This window comes from Amphiura filiformis, chromosome 20 (genome assembly GCF_039555335.1).
Source record: "Amphiura filiformis chromosome 20, Afil_fr2py, whole genome shotgun sequence".
Classification (NCBI taxonomy): Eukaryota; Metazoa; Echinodermata; class Ophiuroidea; order Amphilepidida; family Amphiuridae; genus Amphiura; species Amphiura filiformis.
The window spans coordinates 22766271-22792595 of NC_092647.1; the positions used below are offsets into that span (position 1 = coordinate 22766271).

General features: G+C 37.3%; 1 protein-coding gene across 1 annotated transcript in view; it reads right to left on the reverse strand.

Moving 5' to 3' along the window:
• Positions 1-20500: 20500 nt before the first annotated feature.
• Positions 20501-26325, reverse strand: part of LOC140141764 (uncharacterized) — a 131132-nt gene continuing 125307 nt past the window's right edge. The window contains 1 exon segment of the mRNA XM_072163633.1: positions 20501-22178. Within this exon segment, the coding sequence (XP_072019734.1) occupies positions 21770-22178 (409 nt within the window). The 3' untranslated portion in view covers positions 20501-21769.

Below are 26325 nucleotides of genomic sequence, written 5' to 3' on the forward strand. Positions count from 1 at the left end.
TCAGACCATACAGTCTTGGTGGACAAGCTAAGCCACATGTTTCACCAATCCATCCCGGTAAACATGAACACGAGCCATCAATAGGAGAACAAGTCGCTCGGTTTTCGCACCTACAAACCTGTTGACAATCGGGTCCGAATTCATCACCCCCGCACGGTACATCACAGTCGTCTCCAGACCAGCCTGCGTTGCATCGACAAGTACCATCAAAACGAGAACAAAACCCGTTAATTAATGAGCACTGGCATGTTCCAATGCATCTTGGGCCCCATGTCCCTTCCTCACAAGGTAACTCGCAAAATTCACCTTCCCAGCCTGAAACACAGAAACAAATTCCATCAAAACGAGAACATGCGGCGTCATTTTGACAACGGCATCTTGTCTCGCAATTTGACCCGTAGAATTCCGGTGTACATGCTAATTGGCACTGATCTCCAGTCCACCCTTCCGTGCAGTCACACGATCCATTAAACCTATTACACGCACCACGATTTTGACACCTACAGTTCTCGGCACAAAACTCTCCATAAGTGCCTTGAAGGCAAGGGACGTCGCAAAATTCTCCCATCCAACCAGGGCCACATTGGCACTGTCCATCAAATGGAGAACAAGTTGCCCCATTGCGACATCGGCAGACCTTAACACATCCTAACCCGTATGTGCCTGGGGCACAAGGTATATCGCATGCCAAACCAAGCCAACCGATAGTACAGGTACACCTACCATTAAATCTATCACACAAGGCTCCGTTTTGGCAGCGACAATTTCCTTCACAATTTTGCCCAAAGAATCCTCTACACATGGTTCATCACAGAGCGACATCCACCCTGGTGGACAAGAACAAGTGCCATCAACTGTATCACACGTACCGCCATTCACGCATTGACATTCCTCGCGACAATTTTTCCCAAAGAATCCCTCATCGCAAGGACGCTCACAAATCGCACCTTGCCATCCAGGTGCACACGTACACGCACCATTGATCTGGTTACATACACCGCCATTTTGACATCGACATCGTGCACGACATCCCAAACCAAAATATCCCTCCGGACACCGAATGGTACAAATATCGCCAATCCATCCAGCAGCGCACGCGCAAGAACCATCCACATGTGAACATTGTCCGCCATTTTGGCACTGACATTCAAATGCACAGTTACTGCCGTATCGACCTGTTGGACATGGAGTATTGCAAGTCTCTCCTGCCCACCCGTCTGCGCATATACATACTCCAGTTACGTGATGGCAACTTGCACTATTAAAACATCGACAAGTTTTGGCGCAATTGGCACCATACGTGCCCTCGTCACATTCATTTGCACAAGTGAGACCTCTGTAACCTGGTAAACATGTACAACGCCCATCGATATGGTCACATTCTGCACCGTTTTCACACCGGCACTGCAAACTACATTCATAACCAAAAAAACCTTCGTCACATGGCTGTGTGCATATCTCACCCTGCCACCCAGGAGTACACGAACAAGACCCATCCACGTGATGACATGCACCACCGTTTCTACACACGCACACACCCAAACACCTTATTCCAAAGGCACCATCACTACAAGGAGAGGTGCAAAATGTACCTAACCAACCGGGACCACACGTGCAAGACCCGTCGATATGGTCACATATTGCATCATTTCGGCACAAGCAACGTTGTTGACAACCATTACCAAAGAAACCTCGAGGACAAGGCGTATCGCAAGTTGCTCCTGTCCAGCCGGCCGTACAACGACAAGATCCCTCTACGTGATTACACGAAGCGCCGTTTACGCATCGGCATGTTTTAGAGCATTCTAGACCATATCGCCCTATATCGCATGGCTGATCACAGCGTGGTCCTTGCCAGCCTTCAGTACACGTGCAGTCCCCAGTGATATGATTACAAGCAGCGCCGTTGAAACATCTGCACGTTTTGGCACATTCAGCCCCATACATTCCTGGTTCACAGGGCATACTGCAATCAGCGTCCCGCCATCCTGGCCGACAAGTACACTCTCCCGTAACATGATGGCAATCCCCATTTTGACATTTGCACAGATTACTGCATGCCGGACCGAAACTATCAGATGGGCAAAGATTTACGCACGTCACCCCTGTAAAACCAGGGGTACACAAACACGTACCATCACTAGGATTGCACACAGCGTTATTTCTGCAGGCACATCTATTAGTACAACCTAACCCATAAAACCCAACATCGCATTCTTCTTCGCAAAAGTTTCCCTGATAACCAGGCGCGCATGCGCATCTCCCATTTGGCGGGAAGCAATATCCTCCGTTTCTGCATCTGCAAGTTTTACTACAACCTTGTCCGTACTTTCCTGGTTCGCACATGTCTTTGCATCTGCCTCCGGTAAATCCCGGCGTGCATGCGCATTCACCGTTTACAGGGTCACATGTGGCGTTATTTTGACATGCGCAAACGCGTTCACAAGTGCGGCCGAAGCGTCCTTGGCTGCATTGCTTCTCACAAGAGATACCTCTGAATCCATCGGTACAAAAACATGTACCTGTGAAGCGGTCACATGTCGATAAGTCACCGCAGTTGCAAGTTTGCTCACAATTAATACCAAAACGACCAACAGGGCAACCTGCACGGAACAAATTATGTCAAAGAAATATTACTTTAACATTCTGGTTTCGTATGGAATATAACAAACACGATCTTAAAGAGGCGTGTTCCGATGTTTCATTTTCTGTTTTCTATCTTAGATTGAGGCTAGACTATGCCATAGTCGAATTTATTAAAAATATATTATTATTAGTCATGATGAACCCATTTCGTTGAACTCAAAATTATACTGATGTTTATTATAATTAAAGTATTCAATAGTAAAATGGTCATAAAGAGTTAAAAATATCAGATAATTAGTGACAATAAAAGTAACTGAATGCAACATTATCTTGCATAATTATAATGGCTTACTTTAATACTGAACAATTCTGATTTTGGAATCTACCAGTTTATTGATAGCGAACCCCGAAAATCCGACTAAGGACTTTGAATTTTAAGCAGAACTTTACCACGGGACTTTGCTCTCTAAAAACACACAGTCAAGCACATTTGTTTATCAGTCCATTAACCACCAGTACTAAGCATGGTATAGTACAAGACGCGCTAGATGTTTGATGAGAGATTAACTTTCGCGTCAACACAAAAGCGCCGCAAATACCACATATAGTTGTGTACGGTGTAGTTAATGGTAATGGCGCGGGCCCGGAAGATTTAAACAATAGCGAGATATGGGCGACCAATCACAAGGCAGATCCATTTAAAGATGCATTACATCATGGCCAATTTTAGTTAGGCCAGAAATTGGCCTAACTCTCCATAGAGTCCCGTGTTAAAAATCTTAACCGCAAGGCAAAGTCAGTAGTTCACTTGGGAAGCTAACAAACAGAGGGAGTGCGGTGATTGAAAAGATCAGATACAGATGTGAAAATCTATCAGTTGCACACAAATCAATATAAATCAGAGTTTTATGCTTAAATGTAATGGCCAGAGTATGCAAAATGGGCAAGTGGATTACGGAGAAGTCTAGATTGAGGCATACCATTAAAACTATTATGTTTCCAAACTCCAGAGATATATTGCTCCAGCGGTTTTGATATGAGAAGCAAAGCCGTATATAGTGCATACACTAAGTTTTTGTTCACACAATTTAAAACGATTTTTAAATGTATTGCCCCGCACTAGACGTACGCTGTAATATTCTGCATCGCACCCTTGCTTATCAAAGAACAGACATAGAGACCGGGATCGAAACTCTATGGACGTTTCACATTATGCAGAGTCCATGTACGATTCACTCGCACCTGTACGACAGGTGATGAGTGCAGCCTACTTGTAGCATACATTCAAAAATTGTTTTCACCTATCGCTATGGTAATTAATCTAGTTACATCACTACTTCTATGCCGAATTATAGGAATGGTTGAATTTATAGTGCGATTGACAACATACTGGGCAGCGTATAAGTCTGTTATATATTATTTATATTCGTTGCGAGTTTGGCAGTCTGACGAATTGAGTTGTGTCTTTCTTAAGGATACAGACATGATTTACCGACAAGTGACTCATTTCGGAATGCGATCATGAATTTTGAAGAAAAAAAAGTTTCCACATGCTTCGTTGGGACTCGAACCAGCGATTCTAAACTTTCTTCGATTACGCGTCTAGCGCTTTACCACTCGGCCACCGTGGCAGTTGAGCGGATGAGTGTAATGATAAAAGATAAATCTCATAATGCCATCTTTAGCCTTTTGTTTACTAAAAAAGACGCGTTTTGTAAAGATAGATTAGCCGTTTTATGCATAAATAGCACGAACGTTTGGGAAAGGTTTCAAACAAATAATAAAGACACTGATGTGATGATGAAATTGCGTAAGTCGGGAATTATCTGCGTCGCAATGTTTTGTTTTGGTTTTAGGAATTTGACCTTAAAATTTAAGACTTCATGACATTATCATTCGAAATCAACAAAAGATATTTCAACACTATATGTCCTCATTCTTTCTCTAGAATGTTTTGTATATGTATGTGAAATAGCTTCAACAATGGTTTGCTGCATAATGGTAAAAATAGCCTTGACTTAAAAAAGGGCGAGAGGTACCATATTTACGGATTCAGGCTAAATTTAAAATTGATATAAAACGTTTGTTTATTGATCGATTACAAAAATTAATTTTTGTCGTATAAAGAAATTGTATCTGGCGTGAATTACACTAGAGTTTTTATTCCTAGGGCTCTTTGACTTCTTAAAATAATTGTTTTAATGATAGAGTGAATCCTCTGGCCCTCTATAATTACGCACAAAAGATCGACCCCCTTAAGGTTACACGAAGAAACGTATAAAAAACGTATAAAAGACGTATAAAGTTGTTCTCTAAAACCGCGTTTTCTCAGCAATCAAATATCGCAGTGAGTCAAATGTTGGTGCATGGATGTATCTTAACATTATTTTTGTGTGTTTATACCAATTTTTAGAATCCGTTTGAAAATCCTTCGTTTAAATCATTTTTACGCACCATGTTCACAAGATCAAAACACGTTCCATGCAGTTTTTTTCAAATATTCGCTCCGTATAAAACCATGCCGAGTGATTGTTTTCTCCTTTTTTGTATTGTACTACAAATCGACCAAAGAAATAATGTTGCCATGGGGAAGAACCAAATACAGTACCGATTAAATTTTATTAGCCCGTTTTTGGGAACAATTTTCGAGAATCTTGTACCACAGAACACTGTTATGTTACATTATCGATATCTGGATTGTGGAACTTTAATTTTGATTTCTAACTGCCTACATTATTTCTCAAAAGTATGTCGATTCCTTTACCATTTGAATTTCACTCCAAATTTAAGGGGTGGGGTATGAACGTTTGGACAGTATTTATTTTGGGACATTAGAGCACATCAGACATATCGAATTGCATTCTGAATACGAAGAATGTCATTCTGATATCAAATAATTTTGATTTTTTGAAATTCGCAAGTTAATACACATTTTATGGCAAATCATTAAAAATTGATATTTTTGATATTTAACAGTACTTGAAGTAAACTTTATAAATCTGAATATTTATACTTAAAGTGTATGTAGGTGGGATGAAAAGCCGACGATCAATTTAAAATTTTGACCTTTCGTATTGAAGATATGGATTTTTTTCCCAAAACTCAAAAAAAATATTAGGTCTTTTTGGGAAAAAAATCCATATCTTCAATATGAAAGGTCAAAATTTTCAATTGCCCGTCGGCTTTTCCTCCATGCTACATACACTTTAAGAATATATCAATAGATTTATATAATTTACTTCGAGGACTGTTATATATCAAAAATTTGAAAAATATTAAATTTTTATAATTTGTCATAAAATTTGTATTATATTGTGATTTTCAAAAATGAAAATTATTTGATATCAGAAAGACATGCTTCGTATTCAGAATGCAATTCGATAGGTCTGAGGTGCTCTCATGTCCCACAAAAATACTGTCGAAACGCAATAAACGCTCATTTTAGATCCTTAAGCTACCTTTGCAAAAATCGAGGTTTTTCGCCATCGATACCTCCGACATTTACAGCGGTGATGAGATTGTTTATCATAAGAGCCTGGTATGCACTATTCCACAATAGTCAGTTTGAGATCAATCGATTTCACAGGTCACTCAGTAGCTCAATCGGTTAGCGCGCTGGACTCACGTTCGACTATATAATACTATAGTTTTGAGCTGGAAAACTTTCGTACGTGTTCGAGTCCCTGTGTGGTCCATTCCATCTATTTAATTTTATTTTTCTCTCACTTTTTCTTTTTTCTTGTTCGTTTCTTTCTTTCTGACTGCAGCGATTGATTTTTTTTGCCCGTTTTTTTCATTATATAATTCAGGAATTTTTAGGCTGTACTAGTCTAATAGGCGCGGCCTATGAATATATTTTTACAAATTAGATTAACAAAATATTGGTTGTTGGTTTTGTAACTGTTGTTGTAGTTATTGTTGTAGGCCTATATATTGCATAATCAGGGTATAAATAGGCATACTAGGCCTATTATAGCCTATAGAAGCATTGATTTATTTCACGACAGATATCATCCAGGATAATTTTAAAAATTGAAAATGTAGAAAATCCAAAGGAAAATTGCCGACAACGGCTGCCCACAATCACCCCCACCCCCAACAGCCCATGTGGTCCTATCATGGTCGCCCTTCCCTATCCCTGCAACATATAGGATGACTCACGAGCCGCGGTTTGTCCGTGGCCCTAGTTCAGATTGATACACTATTGTACGCGTGAGTTCATACTTTTCTGCATGGCTGTTTCCATTATTAACTTACGCCTCTCTGGAATCAAGCCTTGAAAATCAATTGTATTTAACCTTAAAGAGGAACCAACACAAAACAAGCTCAACATTTTATGGGAAAAATAATCATGATAATTGAAGTGTCCAACTCACCAAAGTCCAGACCAGTGTAAACAATACTGAATATTAAAGGACAAGGATACCTGCCCAAATCCTAGTATAAACATTGAGTAATAATATCTGCTGGTAAATTGCACAAAAATAGACGATAACTCCCCCTGGCCAAAGTTGGCCTGGTCAACAATTTTTCCACTTTGAATGAATGTTATGTATGAATATTTTTCTGGATTCGGTTGAAATAAACAAACAAACAAATAAACAAACAAATGAACAGCAAAAAAATAAAAATAAAATAAAAATGGGAGTTCAGCAGGATAAGTACACTGCATGCCTACATGGTTTATTACTTTACGAGATAATTTATGCGCAACAAGAGGGACGAATCGACATTCGGCAGTCTGCTAAACTCTAACGATATAGGCCTATTTGGAATAATATGTCATATACAATTTGAAAAACCAACAGTTGCTTGTATAACTATTTTGACTCAAACATGACAAAATGTTTAAAAATCGTGACGATACAAACCTCTCTCGCACTGATCACCGGTCCAACCAACTACGCATGCGCATTGGTTTGGAGAAGAACAAATTCCGTTCAAACAGCGTGGATCACATTGTGCTAAATATAATAAAAAAAGTAAAGAATACACCTTTTCGGTAAATCCCATAACCCTTTGCGAGTACACCTGAGAATTTGTCTTTTGACGTTACGCCGACTTGGAATGCGCAGTAACGATGTTCGATAAACGATGTGCGCATCGGCGCAGATCGGCGTGACGTCAAATGACGAGGTCTCGGGTGTACTCGCAAAGGATTATAGGATTTACCGAAAAGGTCAATTAAAAACATAAGTTTACAAATGTTTATTGCTGATTTTTATGGTGTTTTTTCTTGATTTTTTTGCAGTCACTATTTGTTAGGATCAATTGTTTTGTGATTGAAACTATTAACAAATTTCTCTAGAAAAAGTAAAACATTTCAATATGTAACTGATAGTTATTCTATTGAAATTTTCAAAATGTAAATGCAAATTTGAGGTTAAATGGTGCACTTCTTTACAGTATTAATGTAATGGTTGTCGCATTTATTTCAATTTTATTTTTCCAGAAAAAATTTCTTTACAAAGCTCAGAGACTATTTGCACGTAGCTCAAAGAATTTTGTTGGTGCAAATTTACCAAAATATTTTCGGAATGACGTGTTTCAATATTCGTTATCGCCAGGTTTACCACGACAAAAGTATGAGAAAAATGTATGTCGTCAAGTTTTGCCATTCAGGAAACCCCGTTTGGAATTCAAACTCCCAGTTATAGGAAGATTAAGATCATGTCTTCCATAGTGTATGGAATTCAAATGGAATAGCCTCTGGAACAGCCCATTGATAAATTTGAAAGTAGTATATTCAGAACGGTGGTCAATCGACATTTATTGTTGTACAAGGCTCACTCAGTCATTTAATGAGGCAATACAAACGATCGAATTTGGTGTTAAAATGAGCAAAATTTTGAGTTACACCTTTGCATTGTAAAATTAATTTTCTCGGCCAATTGAAAACCACTGATTTTCAGTTTTTTCAGTAAATGTCAGGAAAAAACTATAATGCTTGATACTGATTTTTTTCCCATATCCTGGTGTTAAACTTAGGCGTGAAATTCAGTCATTTAATTATTGTAAGATTTTCGATTTTGATAGGCTTCAAGTTACCCCGCGAGCTTTTTTATTTTTGATCAACCTAATTAGCTTTTCAAAATTAGTTTAAAACGCTAAAAATGAAAAAATCTTACACTAAAAGACACAATTTCATGCCTAATTTTTAACACCAGGATTAAAAAAATGTATATCCAAGCACTATGTTTTAAACTGACATTTCTGAACCTTTATAGCAAAAAGGCGTATCTCTGAATTGTGCTGATTTCAACATGTATCGATCGACTGGTGACCAACGTTGTGTGGTGAATAGAAGTTTGAAAGTGGAGATATAGACGAATCCAAATACACGCATTCCTACACCTGACTAGCAGCCTTTAGTTGGGTAGCCGTCGGCTACAATGCACTCAAAATGTGAAATGATTCGGCCTTGGCGGAAATTTTAAACTGCATTCCATCACCCGTTTTACACCTTCCGCGAAAACACAGGTAGACAAAAGAATAACACAATACAGTTACCTTCGAAAAAACACACAGCATGGTCTATTCGTTGTTGTAGTGACATAATAACCGGATTAACTATACGCGGTATCTATGCATTGATGTACTTGCGAACAAAAGGACTATGTATATGAATAGATGCGACGGGATTACCTGCGGAATTATCTCCATTATATATATCATTAGCTATTATTCTATTAACCCTCCTCGTCCTTGCATGTTCTCTAGGTGTTAGGCGGCTTTTATTTGCACAATCGGACGCTCAAAACACCAGGTTGGTGCTGGCGGCTACCCAAAGATGTCCGACCAAATCCTGACCATGACTTGGCTACTTGGATTCGTCTATACAAGTACGGGAGTAATAATTTATATTCAGTCTTCATTGATAATTCTGAAGGATAATTCACTGAGCAAAGTGCATCAGCATAGTCAAGATAATTGTAATTGTATTTAGCTCCAGAGCCGTCAGGCTGGAGAGCTTAATGCAATAACTCCACGGTCAAGTGCGATTATCTTGACGAATGCACTTATTCGAAACATTTCGAGTGCATCAGATATAAATAAAACAATAGGTAGTTAATTGCTGCATTATATATCTCAAATTGAAAAGCTGTCAGTTCGGTGACAGCATGAGCATAAGTTAACTTCTGTATTAAGTAATCGATTTATACCATATCAAGTATTACGACGAAACGCGCAATTGAAAGCTATTAGGAAAAACATATTCATACTGCAGTTATATTGCACAGCAAACATGATTAGACCTTTGCAGTACTTAAACCTGGTTAACAGGAAACTATTCCAGCAAAATCAATCGATAAAGTCTAGTCTATCCTCCACATTGAATGGTGCACTGCACTTATGCACCAAATATGGCACTTGACAATCAATAATCACCCACTTGAAGTCCCCTGACTCGCTGCACTGACCAAAGTTATGGGCAGATATGGGAGCTGTTTTTGCTGTTATCTGTCATTTACATATCAGGGAGGTAGGAACATTTGCAGATGCCCCCATACTCAGTTTTTAGCCTACATGTAATGTATACATTATTCTCGATTGACAGCAAGTACAATAAATATCCGTCAAGTGGTTTAACTGTAATGCCATTTGGAAGAGAGTGGTCTACAAGTGAGTGATAGTCACTAAAAGTTGCATTCGATTGACACAGGAAATTTTGCAGGCCATGTCGTGCCCTTCCTTACTAAAACACCAAAGTGCGAATATGTCAAAATATCTAAATTAGCTATAAGTTTAGGACATGTTACAAAACTATATGTGACCGTACACCACGAATGAGCCGTAAATGTCCTCAATTGTATTCTGAGTTACAGTGTAAAATGGGCATGAAGGTCGTATTCATAGGTACCTCAATTTGGTGCTACGTGTACCTCATTTAATGAGATACACGTAGCACCAAATTGAAATACCTATGAATATGACCTTCATGCCCATTTTACACTGTAACTCAGAATACAATTGAGGACATTTACGGCTCATTCGTGGTGTACGGTCACATATTTCCTAGAATTCCAGAGAGTACAATAAATATTGACCGGTTATTTTTCACACAGTGACGTTAACTAGGAAATATCCTATACCTCTAACATACACTGTTTGTTGAGGTCACACCTCAATGGTGAGAGCACTGTGTACTGTGTATAGGAAAATGAACAGTAACTGCGATATGTACCACTTCACGCTTCTATATATATAACTTTCAAATCTACTTGTGTGACAACGCACGACAGTGGAATCTTACAATTGCTACAGTATGAAAATATTATAGGATGATCATGATGATATATTTAGAGAATAAACGATGCATTATGCAGTCATGTCTACAGCAGAATTCACCACGACCTTTGCAGGACTTAAACCCCATTAAACCAAGATAAACCGCATTGAAAACAGCTCAACATGACTACATGACTGATGATCTTCTTCTACATTTGAATGCAAATGCGAAATAACACGAGACTACTGTGCAGCAAAATTGTTAAATCAGGGATGAGTCTCATAGCCCTGGTTAAATTCATAACCATATTTTTCTGATTTACCTGCGCGATATTCAATGTGCTGTGATGAAATTGGTATTATAAATTCAGTTGGATCAGGGATATAAAGGGATAGGCATCGTAGCTATTACGTAACACACCGAATGATGTAGTTTAACTCTAGACAATAGGCGCCATATTGCAGGAGGGTTAGAGTTCATAGAGGAAACGTTAAAGGTTAGTAGATTAGGTCACCCAGGCACATCACTAATGTGTTTCACGAGTTGTAATACCGACAGGTAAAAACATTGATTTTGTAAAATTCTCCCGATTTTTAAAATTACTAAATAAGGTTAGTACTTCAAACCATTCTTTGATGAATCTATGCAATATGACGGTAATTTTTGAAACATCTAAGAATCAATCTTAAACATCTTCATGATATTCATTTTTTGCGCATGGTCAAAGCATGCTCTTGCGCTATCCACAGACTATCCGGTGGAAACTTCAAAGCAACGATCATGCGTTAATATTTACAAAATGGCGAATGATGTAGTTTAACTCGAACAATAGCGTGACCGGCGTGACGTAGTTTTTGGCATTGTTCCTATATGCACTTTCACCCTCCTGGTTGGATGCACCATTACAAAGCAAACGCACAATAACAATACTGAGCGTGGCCTTTGTTTCCGAAACGAGAACAATAGTCTGTGTATTGTTATCCAGCCATGTGGATGGTACAACTCATGTCAAACTTGTCACAGTTATTGTGATCGTATCACACACGTAAATGAGAAACATGTGATTTTAGAAAACACGGTTTGGAAAAAGCTTTTCCATTTTTTAGCTCCCTATCAGGCAGTCAGAACTGCATATTTGGGATGGCTCGACAACAATCTTCCCAAAATCGCATTTTAATCATTTTTAGATGACCATAGAGAGAAAGAATTGCAGTTTATTTACAGCTTCTATGGCGAAAATTGATCAAACCGATCACACGATGTTGCTCGTTCGAAGTTGGAGCTATCGCGAGTCAGATGTTGAGCACAATTTGCCATTGAAATTACATGTCCGACTGTTATGAAATTTTGGAAGACTCTCTTCGGGAAAACAGCTCGACAACAGCTTTCCCGTGTCATTTTTTTACTTCAAATTGTGGTATGTTAAGGATGAACATTATAATTCACATGTGAGCTTCTCATGGCTATTATTGGGTGAAGGGTTTCCCCACCAGCCCACTAACTAGTCCATTGCCTATGCATACAGTACAGTGAGTGAGCTAGAGGTCAATCATCAACGGGAGCGCTGTGTGTGCACTGAATAGGAAAAACGGACAGTAACTGCATAATGGAATTCTCTGCCGTGTGATAGACGACAAGCAGGTCCAATATTTTGAGTTGTGGATGCTGATACAGCCGGTATCCACTACGATACATAGGATGATTCATCATACATAGGATGATTCAGTTTTTACACAAATGTTTCAATTTTAATCACTTCTACGGCGAATACGCTTTTTATTTTATTTTATTCTGACACTTATTTCTCAACTTATGTTCAAATTCATTCACCCGGTATTTTTTCTGGGACACCCTATAGTAAATCAAAACAGACAATTGAAATGGAAGAAATGCATTGTATCCTCTTTGGTTCGACATTTCTTTATACGCTGGCGAAGTTACGTAATAATCGGATTAACTACTATAGCAATAGGTGAAAACAATTTTTGAATATACCGCGCTACACTGACACGTTCTCTCGGTACCTCTGCATTGAACCGTATCATGCTGATCACTTGCACCTGTAAGATTAGTATCTTTGAAAAGACCAGTATTGTATTCAATCTATGATTGCAGACAAACACAGGTGATTAGTTTAACCTGCTTGTAGTGCAGCGCGATATGTTCAAAATTGTTTTCACCTTTTGCTATGGTAGTTAATCCGATTTATTACGTAACTTCGCCAGCGTATTGCGAGGGTTGTTTGTTTCGATTATTCTTTATTTACCGATATGCATATCCAGTATATTCGACTGCATTTCAACGCCATTCACTTAAAACAAGCAATTTCTTAAAGATACTAAATCTATCGACCACTTCATTTTGTAATTTATTTTTAGTCTTTATGAATTGCTTTTGATATAAGTGTTCGGATATAATTGTGCGCAGTATAAATATACAAGCAAAGTCAATGGCTTCTTATGGTGCTTCTGTACGTAGAGAGACTAAAAGCTTTGTACGTTCGGCAATCAAACGACGATTATTCCTCATGTTATAAATTAATTGAAGCATACTGTATATCTCTTTCATCATGTTCATCTGGTGTCTGATGTATTTCCCACCATATTTAATACTGAAGAATATCGTGTGATTAAATATTGAATATTTGTCTTTTAAGACTTTTTTTATCAGTTACATTCTCATAATACTCTCATGACTATGTGCTATTATGTGGTTGTTGAACCCACTATAAGTGATAAGAAATGTCGAAATTGACGCTTAAGTTTTTGAAAGGTCATTCTTAACAATGATAAGAACATGCGGAGTATACTTGAAACTTAAAGAAGAATATTTTCATTTTTTTAAATATTTTTGAAGAGTTGTCAGGCATATCCTTTATTGTAAACATTAAGAAAATCGCATATTATTCATACTTAAATAGTTGAATCAAACATTTAAGAAGAATACATTTATGCGTAATGTGTATTAAACAAATTACATTGCTTCTTCAGCAAATGTCAGCAAACTCAACCGCCGGTCGATTGGTATGACTTGCATCAGTGTACTTCGCTAATATTTATAAATGCGCTTTTATACATACGCACGTGACCACCTCCGCGCGCTGCCATAACAGCTTGTAGATAGTAAGTCTCGAAGTGACTTTCTACATAGCGGATGATCTTCCTATACATTTGAATGCAAATGCGAAACAACATGAGACTGCTGTGCAGCAAAATTGTCTATTTTGTTAAACTTTGTGATTATATTGTAAAAGTTTCCGTCGTTGAAATTTTTTTTCCGTCGTCAAATACTTTCAAAATGTTGTTTTTGATAACATATTAGAAATTCGGAATTGCAAAATGATTTTGCAATTCAATTAATAAATAAATTTGATGATTTATTACTGCCTGAGAACTGTTAGTTACCGAAAATATTAGCAGGTAAATATTTATTTATTCGCCTTCAGTTTCCGTTGAAAGTTTTAAATTTTCTTGGTTAAATTTGATGCTATGCTTATCTGTATAGTGATCAATGCGTGAGGATTTGGTCACGCTTGCTGGTCGTGCCCACGAGTCACGTGTGTGTTTATAAAAGCGCATTTGTAAATATAACCGAAGTTCACTGTACATCGTTTCCGATGCACCACTGCGAAAAATCGAGCCCATCAAGTATGTTGCATAGTCCGGGCTTAACCGTTCCCACATAGCAGTTAAAACAGGTTCACACAAGTAAAACAGTGCTATATTTTCACACGATATCAAGGCAGTATTGCAATATGATAATGACGATAGCATTAAAGTTCAATGTTGCATTTTCGCTGTCTTTAATAGGATTTTTTACCCGTCATAAAAATGCACGCATTAACGCCCAAACGACCTAAGCTAATCGTAGATCCATCCTTCGCGCTCATTTTAGTGATAAAATATTTACCCCAGCACTTTACCATAGAGTGGGATGGGATAATGTTTGTACTTATTTGGTATCACTGGATAGAGAGGACCCATAGCTATACATTAGTACCAAATATAACGGTATTATGGTATATGGTTGCAACACACACCATCCCCCTTCGTAGTCCGTGTTACAAAACATGGCTCAGTAGTTCCATGGTTATACCAATAATGGATGCTGTCATTTTTATAATTTTCAATAAAGTTTTTAGGTCTTTTGGGAGAAAATGTATATTCAATACGAAAGGTCAAAATTTTCAAATGATGAACGGCTTTTCTTCCCAGCTACATACACTTTAAGTACATATCATTAGATTTATAAAGTTTACTTCGAGGACTGTTAAATATCAAAAATATCAATATTTGCCATGAAATTAATTTGTATTATATTGCGAATTTAAAATACAAACACAAATATTTGTTATCATAAGGCCTCTGATTCAAACGTTGCTATCCGATTCCTTAAAGAACTACATTATTGTAAAACACTTTTTGACGGCATATTTTGTACAATTGTTGATACAATTTTCTTAAATGAACCACAATATTGACATCTACATTGTAGATTCTACAATGTTGGAAAGTGGGTACCTACGTTCACAGCTTCCAGTGACGTTTTCATAGCCAGGGCAACATCGTTGTACCTTACGTAGTTCCTTTATCTGTACCTGCTGCATAGAGAGGAAGTACGTCGGCCTACATTATGAGAGAAAAAAGAAAGAGGAATATAAAGTAAAGAAGGGAGAAGGGAGAAACAAAGGAAGTGAAAGTGGGAGAGGAGAAGGACAGAGTGAGATTGGAGGAAGAGATTAAGACAACTGTTATAAAGGTCGCTGTTAATCATGTTAATCGTTTTAGGATACATTACCACAATGGCATCATCCCAATGGCATAGTTCAATAACCTCAATTAAACACTCAGAGTGCAAAATTTGACCTCAAGTTGCAGAGTATGAGTTTTTGTACCCAAATTTTCTAAGGCCATTCAATGAATGTACAAATTTATTGGGGTTAAAGAACAGTGCCCTGATAGATGAAAATGTTGTGGATCCTAGTGTGTAGAATCTTCATTCAATTTGTAACCCTTTATTAGCATACTTTTCTTTTTGTATAAAGCCTTTACAACAGCCCTTTCTTTAATTTGTCGAGAAAAATGTGAAAATTGTCACTTTTGATGCTTTGCCGGTGATGTCTACCTCCTTTAATTCCAGTGGTGTCAATCAGTAAAAGAGGAATATCACTTCCCAAGTCAAGGCGCCAAGTCACTGGAAAATCACGCGTATTCGACCAAAATTGCTGTAAATGACCGTACATAATACCAAAATTGTGGAAAATCATCGGAAATTGTGCAAAATCTTTGCAAAATTACAACAAATGGTACCGGAAAATTCTGGAAGATCACATATGTCGAGTCTTACCTGTAGAATGTGCACAATTCTCTATCCATCCAGCCACATGGCGCTTGGTACGACGATGACCTAGAGGCTGGTACCTGGCGAGTACGATTGACTACAAATCTATTTTAAAAATCAGATTAAAAAGACAGTTTTGAAAAGCTTACAGATGGCAATAAAAATAAAGTTTTAACGAACCTAAAATGAAGAGCCGTGGTCCGATATTTCATGTTCTATTTTTTTAATCTTAGATTGAAGCCTGCCATTAAAACAATATGTTTCCAATTTTAAGTTGTATTACTCCAGCGGCTTTTATGTTAGAAGCACAAATGTGTCTAACAATGCCTCATAGGATCGTACATACATTTTCGGTGTGGTTACCACAAATCACTACGTTTTGGGTTCACTCCATTCAAGCAAAAATGTTTCGGGCGTTAAATATATAGGGAGCAGCGTGGCACACTGGTTAAGGTCTTTGCCTTTGGTGCGAGACGTCCTGTGTTCAATCCCCGCAGGACTAATAAAAATCTTATCCGCTCTCCCCGTGGCTCATCGGGTAAAGACGGGGCAGATGACCCATGATAAAAAGACCTCGTTACAGTCAGTTCGGATCTGGGTAATATGGCTACACTTGACTGTTCTGCAAAAATTGGCTCGACCAGCTATCAATGACGACCCCCTTCGTTCATCAGGACACTTGTGCTTGGCCGAAGTTTCGTCAGCGTTATCTCCTAGATTTCTGCTGTTAATGCCTAGATATGCTCGACATAAAAAAACACACACATAATTTCATAACTTACGGTTGATGGTATTCACACACTCCTGTCTGACTCAGTGTACCACTAATTCCAAACGCGAAGACCAACAGCAACGGCAACATCCCGTCTCTCATATTCAAATCTAAGAACCCTCCTTTAAAATACCTAAAACTTTTCTCCGCAGCAGCCCTTGGCCTTATTTACTAAGCTGCGGTCAGTTTGCGAATTATCAGAAATACAATGTTCTGCAGAATGATAACTGTTCCCATACATTTTTGTTGTTAATAAAATGTCTTTTATAAAATGAGAATGTTATGATGGTAATGACGGGTAGCGTAATAACAAAAAACGCTATCATTGAAAATATTTTAAACATTCCTATTATCTACCATGAATTATCATGTAGAACTTTTTGGTACAGGGTGTATCAAAATGATTGGTACCCATCAGTATATCCATTGAGCATGACCAAGAACGCCACATCAAAATGCAATATAACGGCCATCTTATTTAACACTACACCCCCTGATAAATTTTGTGACCAATTTTGCATTTTTCTCAATAAATTTAACTACACACTGGTAACAAAAGTTATGCAAGGAATCCAATTACTTCACTGAAATTTCAGTGATTCATTATAATATGTTAAGAAATGAGGTACATTCTAGCGACACCTCTTTTCTTATCATAAACAACGTACGGCTTGTCTTTGAGTCACTGAAATTCCAGTGTAGTAACTGGATTCCTTGCCCCTATAATATACATAACTTTTGTTACCAGTGTGTTATTATTTTTGAGAAAAATGCAAAAATAGTCACAAATTTATCAGGGGTGTAGTACCACCTTAAGAATCACTTAATTCAATGTCGTGAGCAAAGGGTGGCTGGGCAACCCGCCACCCCGGGGACTCCCTACTTTCATCCGATAGGCAGGGGATAAACCAACTTTAATATCACTGTAAACTCAGGTTCAGGTTTTCTGCAATATTTCATTTACACAATAAGACAACAGGTGTTGCTGAAACGTTCACAAGTAAGTGCAATTTCTGGATCAGATACTAAGAACCTTGTCTACTGAATACGAATCGGTATTCGACATTCTGCCAAACTTTGCCGAATTATATTCACGTTGATAGAGCAGCCATATTTTTTTCTGGGGCTTGTAAAATATAGGCAAATCGAAAAGAACCTTATTAGAAAAGTCTTATCACCTTTCAACAAGAAAAATACAACACAAATAGTTTTGAGAATTTTCTTTCTCATTTTATTCACAAAAGAAACTGTACACGCACTGTAGGCCTATATACAATGGGGTATTCGAATTGTATTCCACACACCCTTATTGAAGATATTACCTTCATATCCCACACAGGGAATGTAGATTTCAATGGAGTCACCCATTCAGGTAATCCCATTTGAAATTCACACTCCCTGTGTGGAAGATTAAGGTCATGTCTTCCATAATATTTACAATTCTATATTATAATTACAAAACTTACTCTGATTATTGATACATTCAATAATCTTGTGATGAATTATTATCAAAATACAGTTATGATTTTTCAGCAATGCATTAACTAAACCTGCAGCGTGGGATACAAGAAGAATCGCGTTTTGATGGACTTTTCTCAAGAATTGGTCATTACCCAAATTACATTTCTTATACGTCTTTTCATTTGTCGTCTGTCTTGGTCTGAAGATGATTATGTAAAGTGCAAAACATCCGTCAAACGCGACCTTTCTGCAACGAATACTTTTTGGTATGATTATAAATTTGATAGCACAGCTGCTACTATTAAATTTGCAATGTTCGAGCGAGCGAATAATGAAAATGACACATCCTGTTCCCGAGTCATGATTCCCAATCCGAGTCAAGTTTGTCAGTCTGAAAGGATTATATTCTTTTATGAAGGAAAGAGAAAAAAGTGACGAAATGACAATGACCTTTTACAGTTGAAATCCATACACCATATGAAAGACATGATCGTAATCTCCACTACTCAAATAAAGTAATTCTGAAATTCACATTGCCTGTGTGGAAGGTTAATGCCATGTTTCCCGTAGTGGTGTCTTGATTTCAACTGTAATATCAGAAACAGATAGAGGCAGAGATATCGTGAGGCAGAGATAGAGAGACAGTAAGATGGAGAGAGTAAGATATAGGGAAGAGGCATAGAAAAAGAAACTACGAGAGAGAGAGAGAGAGAGAGAGAGAGAGAGAGAGAGAGAGAGAGAGAGAGCATGAGTAAGAGAGAGGGGACAGGCTTAGAAAATGAGACTACGAGAGAGAGAGAGAGAGAGAGAGAGACAGCATGAAGAGTGAGAAAAAAAATAGGACGGAGAGCTATAGGGAGAGATAGAGGTAGAAAAAGAGAAGGGAAATAGAGAGGTATGGGGAAGGGGAGAGGGAGGTAGGAGAATGGAAGGGGAAGAATGGCAGTCAAGTACCTCAGACTCTCAATGAGCCAACTGAAGAAGTCACGTCTATTGAAAGAGTCAGTCAAGTCACTTGTAGTTTAACGTCTCCTTGAAAGGACGGGCCACTCCCATGGTTCATATCCCCAATTTAAAAGTATCTACATTATTGAAGAGATTCATCAGGATAGTTCGTGTAGATTAGCAATATAAAATTTCTTGAAACATATCCAGTACTCACATTTTTATGGAGCTACGACGTTTCGAGACCTGGTCAGAGCCACCAGACTTACATCAGTATCTGACCAACACAAATCGGCTATCAGCGATCACGTAGCTACAACAAACCATATCATAGACTGGGAGGGAGTTAAAATCCTTCACCGGGAAGACCAGAAATACCCCAGATGGATCAGAGAAGCCATTTGGATAAGACGCAGAGGGGACAAAGTTATGAACAATGAGGGGGGCGCCGCATTCAATCTCAGTCACGCCTATGACCACATCATCCAGAGCACATCTAGAAACACTCCATCATCTAGAAACACCAGCAGTGCATCTGGAATCACTCATACGTGATCAAGAGACCAGACCAGGTCTCGAAACGTCGTAGCTCCATAAAAATGTGAGTACTGGATATGTTTCAAGAAATTTTATATTGCTAGTATCTACATTAATTCGCCGTGGAAGTAGTGATGTAACAGGATTAATTACCATAGCTCTTCGACGTAGAAGTAGGATTAATATGATTAATTACCATAGCGATAGGTCAAAACTATTGTTGAATGTATTGCTCCGCAGTATAAGCAGGCTGCATTCATCACCTGTCATACTGCTCTTTTCAAAGACACAAATAGTACAGATGTGAGTGTAATGTGCATGGACTCAGCATTATGTGAAAATTCTATAGAATTATGATCCAGGTCTTTATGCCCGTTCATTGATAAGCTATGATGCGATGCAAGGGTACAGCGTACGTCAAGTGCAGGACAGCACATTCAAAAGAGTTTTGACACATCGCTATGGTAATTAATCCTGTCACATCACCACTACTACAGCGAATATAAACAAAGTGTGTTGTTGCATACTCGGCTACCCATGCACAATTATTAGGTATTTTTTGGCGGGGTACTTGATTATATAGCTACAAAAACAATTTTGAACTTTTTGCCCAAAATAAAATATTAAGTCTATACAAAGTGCTACGTAAAAGAGATTGTATTAATTTGCTAAAAACAGAACCCTATTCAACTTTCATGTTTTAAACTGACATGACTGAAAAAATGAAATTATTACCGAGAAAATTAACCAAAAAGGTGCGTGTATTTCTTAATTATGCTGATTTCAACATGTATCGATCGACTTTTAGCACGACTATACGCTGGCGAAATAACGTAATAATCGGATTAACTACCATAGCAATAGATGAATACAATTTTTGACTATATCACCCTGCACTACAAGCAGGTTGCACTCATCGCCTGTGTATGTATGCATTGATAGATTTAAAAATACATTGAACGCAATACCGCTCTTTTCGAAGATACTTTTTTTTTATAAAGGTGCGAGTGATCAGTATGATACGAGTATTCTATAGAAGTCGTGTCCACACCATGCACACGGGCGGACATAAGTTATTTATTACCGGACCTTACGTTTTACAGAGTGCTATTGCCGACGTAAGATCCGGTAATAAGTGACTTATGTCCGACTCGAAAAGTGCGGTATGATTTGAACTACGATCCAGGTCTTTATCCCTGTTCTTTGACATCTATGGTTCAATGCATAGGTACCACGTGAACGTTGTAGTGCAGGGCGATATATTCAAAATTGTATTCACCTGTACACGTCTAGCCCTTTTATAGTCATAGATGATCCATTGTATTTCTTTTGTTCACAGTTCGTTGCCCCGACCGTTACCTATGTCGTGTCCAAGCAACAAAATTAACAAGAAAATAACAAAAATTATCACACACAAAATATCTCTCAGCTTTTTACATTATGTTATACCACTTGCAACGTCGCAAGCATGTTATGTCCGCCAGCAGCAAGAAGACAACGATCCGATCATGCATGTAATGGGGATGTTACACTCATGGAGCTCCCATCCTGTGTCCGCTTGTGATATACCGTAAAACCCCGTCTACAAGCATATAGTGTGCTTCTGATGAAAGCTACATTAACCCAGTCGCCATTATGGAGTTTGAGCAAATAAATTACGGATCCAAGCATATACAAACAAGTATTATTTTAAGACCGATCAATGGTATATTAACGCTTGCTTCGAATTAATTAAGCTTTTATAAAAAACACTATATATGCTTGTAGACGGGGTTTTACGGTATTGTAACAGGTCTGTTTACAGCATAAAAAGCCTCTAAAATGTCTTATGAAATCTTCAAGATCACACACTACAATACCAGGAGATCGCTGGATGCTAACGCTGACGGCGTCCCTAGTCATACGTTGAATTGTTCAAGCTGACCGGCGGAATTAGTTTTCACCTGCGGAGACGCAGACCTCATTATGTTATTCAGTTCATGTTCCGGCGCAGCATGGACTCGAACCCGTGCATTTTTATGCTTAAATTGAGTTACAATACTATAGATTTCCATAAACAACGGAGTTGCTATGATAAAAATACCAGCCGTAAAAGACCACACGTCTGACAAATGTATCCACTGTTTAAATTGTGATTGTGACATGATATCTATGGCAGTCATAACGGCTGGCCAGAAGACTATCATGAGAATAGTGGTGGTGGAGCCTACGATGAAGGCAATGATGTTTGTCTTTTTAAACTCTGTCATCATCTGCTCTAAAGATGGTCGATTGTATACGAGTTTCATCTCTGTGATGTGGAATTCTCTGCGAGAAAAAGAAGGAAATGCTGTTATAATAATGAATGATGTAATGTTTTGTATTAAAAGGGCATTTCGTGATCCACAGTATCATCCCCACTTTTCTCAAAAAAAGTTGAGATTTTTATATCACTGGAAACCTCTGGCTACATAACGTTTATGTACAAAATATTTCTCGCAGATTAATTCGTTTTGCAAAGATATCGTGAAATTTGAATCTCTGGTACACCAGAACGAAATTATAATACATTGTCTATGGAGCAGTATAATACACATAACCATACATAACTCGCAAACGCAAAATCGGAATCAACTGACATTTTGGGAATAAGCTTCTTTTGTGGATATCTACTGAAAAATGCCATAAAAAGAGGATGCTAGGATCACAAGATACTCCTTTAAGTTCAAGTACATTTTCCCAATCCAGGAACTGCAACGCGTTGTTGACATAAATTGTCTAGCTATAAGGTTTTCGAAGATTTTACATATTATTCTTTTATTTTACAAATTAAACAAGTAGCCTGAATGAATAAAATAAAAAAAAGTAGAAGAACAAGAAGACGAAGACGAAAATATAGAAGAAGAAATAAATGAAGAAAAATAAAAACACATAGAAAACCCAGCAAACACAAAACGTTTTCGACATCATTCGCAAAAGGTTATAAAAGGTTGTCAGAAAACGTTTAAATGTCGGGTTATATAAAGGGTACATTAATAGTATAAAACGTTTTCATAACATTAAATAACATTTGTTGATAATTTACTGCACAGCAATCACAAATGTTTTACAGAAAACATTTAAATGTCGGGTTATATAAAAGGTATAAAAACGTTCCAAAAACATTTTTGAAAACTTGGTACAGAATGTTATTTTGGGGTTGGAAAAATATTTTGCAAAAAATGTTTGCCCAAAATATTTACAATAACGTTTTTAAAATGTTTTCACGACTTTTATATAACCCGACATTTTAATGTTATTAAAACGTTTTTAACTAAACCAAAACCCAAAATATAACTTATTTAAAACGTTTTAAAAACGTTTTTGTGTTTGCTGGGAAGGAAGCAGCAGAAAGTGGCGACGACAAAGAAGAAGAAGAAGGAAGAGGAAAAGGAAAAGAAGGAGGATAAAAGCAGGAAAACAGCACGTATAAGAAGGGAGGAAGGAAGGAAGAAACAATGAGAGAGTGTTAGTCCTTCATGTAATTATACACGAAATTAGTGTTAGTGTTAATTTAGGGTTAGGATTAGGGTTAGGATGAGGGTTATGATTAGGGTTAGGAATAGCTTACACGAAATAATTACATGAAGGATCTAAACAAGCAATGACTTGGGCTAAATAAAACAAAAAAACTTCGATCAATCTACAAAGTTAAGGGATCTGGAATGAGCGTTTTGAGCGTTTCGACAGTATTTTTTGTGGGACATGAGAGCACACCAGACGTATCGAATTGAATTCTGAATACGAAGAATGTCTTTCTGATATCAAATAATTTTCATTTTTTGAAATTCACGATATAATACAAATTTTGTGACAAATTATTAAAATGTGATATTATGTGGATGTTTCTCCCAAAAAGACCTAATTTTTGTTGGTGTTTTTGGAAAAAAATCCATATCTTCAATACGAAAGGTCAAAATTTGCAATTGATCGTCGGCTTTTCATCCCAGCTACATACACTTTAAGTATAAATCATCAGATTTATAAAGTTTACTTCGAGTACAGTTAAATATCAAAAATATCGATTTTTAATCATTTGCCATAAAATGTGTATTACATTACGAATTTCAAAATATCAAAATTATTTGATTTCAGAAGGACATTCTTCGTATTCAGAATGCAATTCGATATGTCTGATGTGCTCTAATGTTCCACAATAAATACTGTCTAAACGTTCATACCCCATCCCTTAACCTATGTAAAGTGCACGCACCATTTTAAAATCAAAACAAACACAACAGTATAAACAAGATCCGACAATTGTGTATGAAAATGACTGTATTGATATAACCGTGTAACTGCATGTAATAAATATAATTCATTACATTAGGAAATCTATTAACGTCTGGACCGATAGAACACTCAATTTAAAAAAAAGAAATTAATGATAATAATTATGTTTAAAGGAACCCAAACAAGTCGCGTAGTCAATTAACCTTTTATATGGCACTGCGCAATCACTAATTTGTTATCGTGTCATTATCAATCTGGCCCGATAGAACAGAACACACAACCTTTTAATTAACGATAATAATTACATATTTAAAAATGGCCAGATTCAATTAACCTTTCAGTGCACAACAACTAATTGTTTAAGTAATTTAATGCAAAGATGCTATCAATTATAGCGAATATCGTTTTGATTAGCGACCCATGAAAAAACCCAAACAACCGTTATTCGTAATCAATTGGTAGAGGAATTTTATAAGCAAAATACAAAATTGTAACGATATGTCGAAGGAAGAAATAAGGCAGGAGTGCATAAAGCGGCCGCACTCAAGTGGGGCCACCCATTTGGGCCCCACTCAAATCTGGTATTGATATTGACAAAACAAATTATACAGGTTGAGGTTACTTGCTCAAGTGATATTGATACCTGCGTCCCAACACCAATTGGCCACACTCTGGCCTCAGTCTTCAATAATACTATATTATAGTACCACCCAGGGTGAGACCTGAGTGGGGCCAAATTTTGTTTTTTTAATGTCTATTTATTGCGCACATTATACATTATGTTAGCACCAATTTAATGCGAACAAATTGACGCAGATACTGTGAGTCACTTAGATGGTATGGTCGGTTTTCATTTGCGAGACAAGCAAAATATACGGAAATGTTGATTAAGAATATTTTGATGCATCGACCTGTTGTATTTTCCTGATTAAATTTATTGTCATTAGTATTTTATTACATACAATTTACAAGACTTAGAAATAGAAAATCAGGCATTGCAAAATGCGTAAGTTTATTGCAGTTGTTGATAATTGCTTTAATATTGTTTCCTTTATTTCATCTGACGACTGATAGAAAGAAATTCGTTCATACATGGGCATTTTTGAGGTGCGCTTAATAATATGATCGTAACGCCTTTTTTTCTATAAATATATGAGTTTTCAAATTGCCAATGATGACAGCAAAAGTGTGGGTATAGCGAATAAAAATATGCATAACAAATCACCTCCACTTTGCTTTTATACGTTGTATTTTTAGCGCACTCTCAAATTTTCTTAAATTTAGATGAATGCTAAATCGAGAAGGCGATGTAATTAATAGAATAGATTAGGAAATAAAATCTATTCACAACAATAAATTAAGCAAGTTTTCAAAGTATATGATTTGTAGAATGAATATATTGATTTATATAATGAAAATCGATTTAATTTGCTGCTTTGACCAAGAAAACCTCGCCTACCCTTAAGTTACACTATCGTGCATATGTAAACTGTGCACGCAAAGCCCGTGCGGTGAGTTACAACACGTATACGGTATAGGAAGGGAGGGAGGAAGGAAGGAGGACTAAAAGAGTAATGACTTGGACTAAATGAAAAAAAAATTGAATCTAACAAACCTAAGTAAATTGCACGCACCATTTTAAAATCAAAACAAACAACCGGCAAACAAGATCCGACAATAGAGGTTATCCGTGTTCTATAAGCTGCATATCCTACCAGCGACTCCTATACCTTGTTTAGGACTTTCAAAAGAAGTACCTGCATGTGCAACCATGACTATTTGAAAATAGCCCGCCAAAGTCATGCATGTAACTCCGAGGTCGTGCATTGAATTAGTTTGAATGAGGAATACTACGGGAACCAGTGCCTTTTGTTAGAAGTCACGCATGAGTAAAGTGGATAACCTCTATTCGGTATGAGAATGACTCTTCATATAACCGTGTAACTGCATGTAATAAATATAATTCATTACATTAGGAAATCTATTAACGTCTGGGCTGATAGAGCACTCAATCTTTAAAAAAGAAATTAATGATAATAATTATGCTTAAAGAAAACCAAACAATTTCCGCAGTCAATTAACATTTTATTATGGCATTGCGCAACCACTAATTTGTTATCGTGTCATTATCAATCTGGCCCGATAGAACACAACACACAACCTTTTAATAAGAAATTAACGATAATAATTACATATTTAAAAA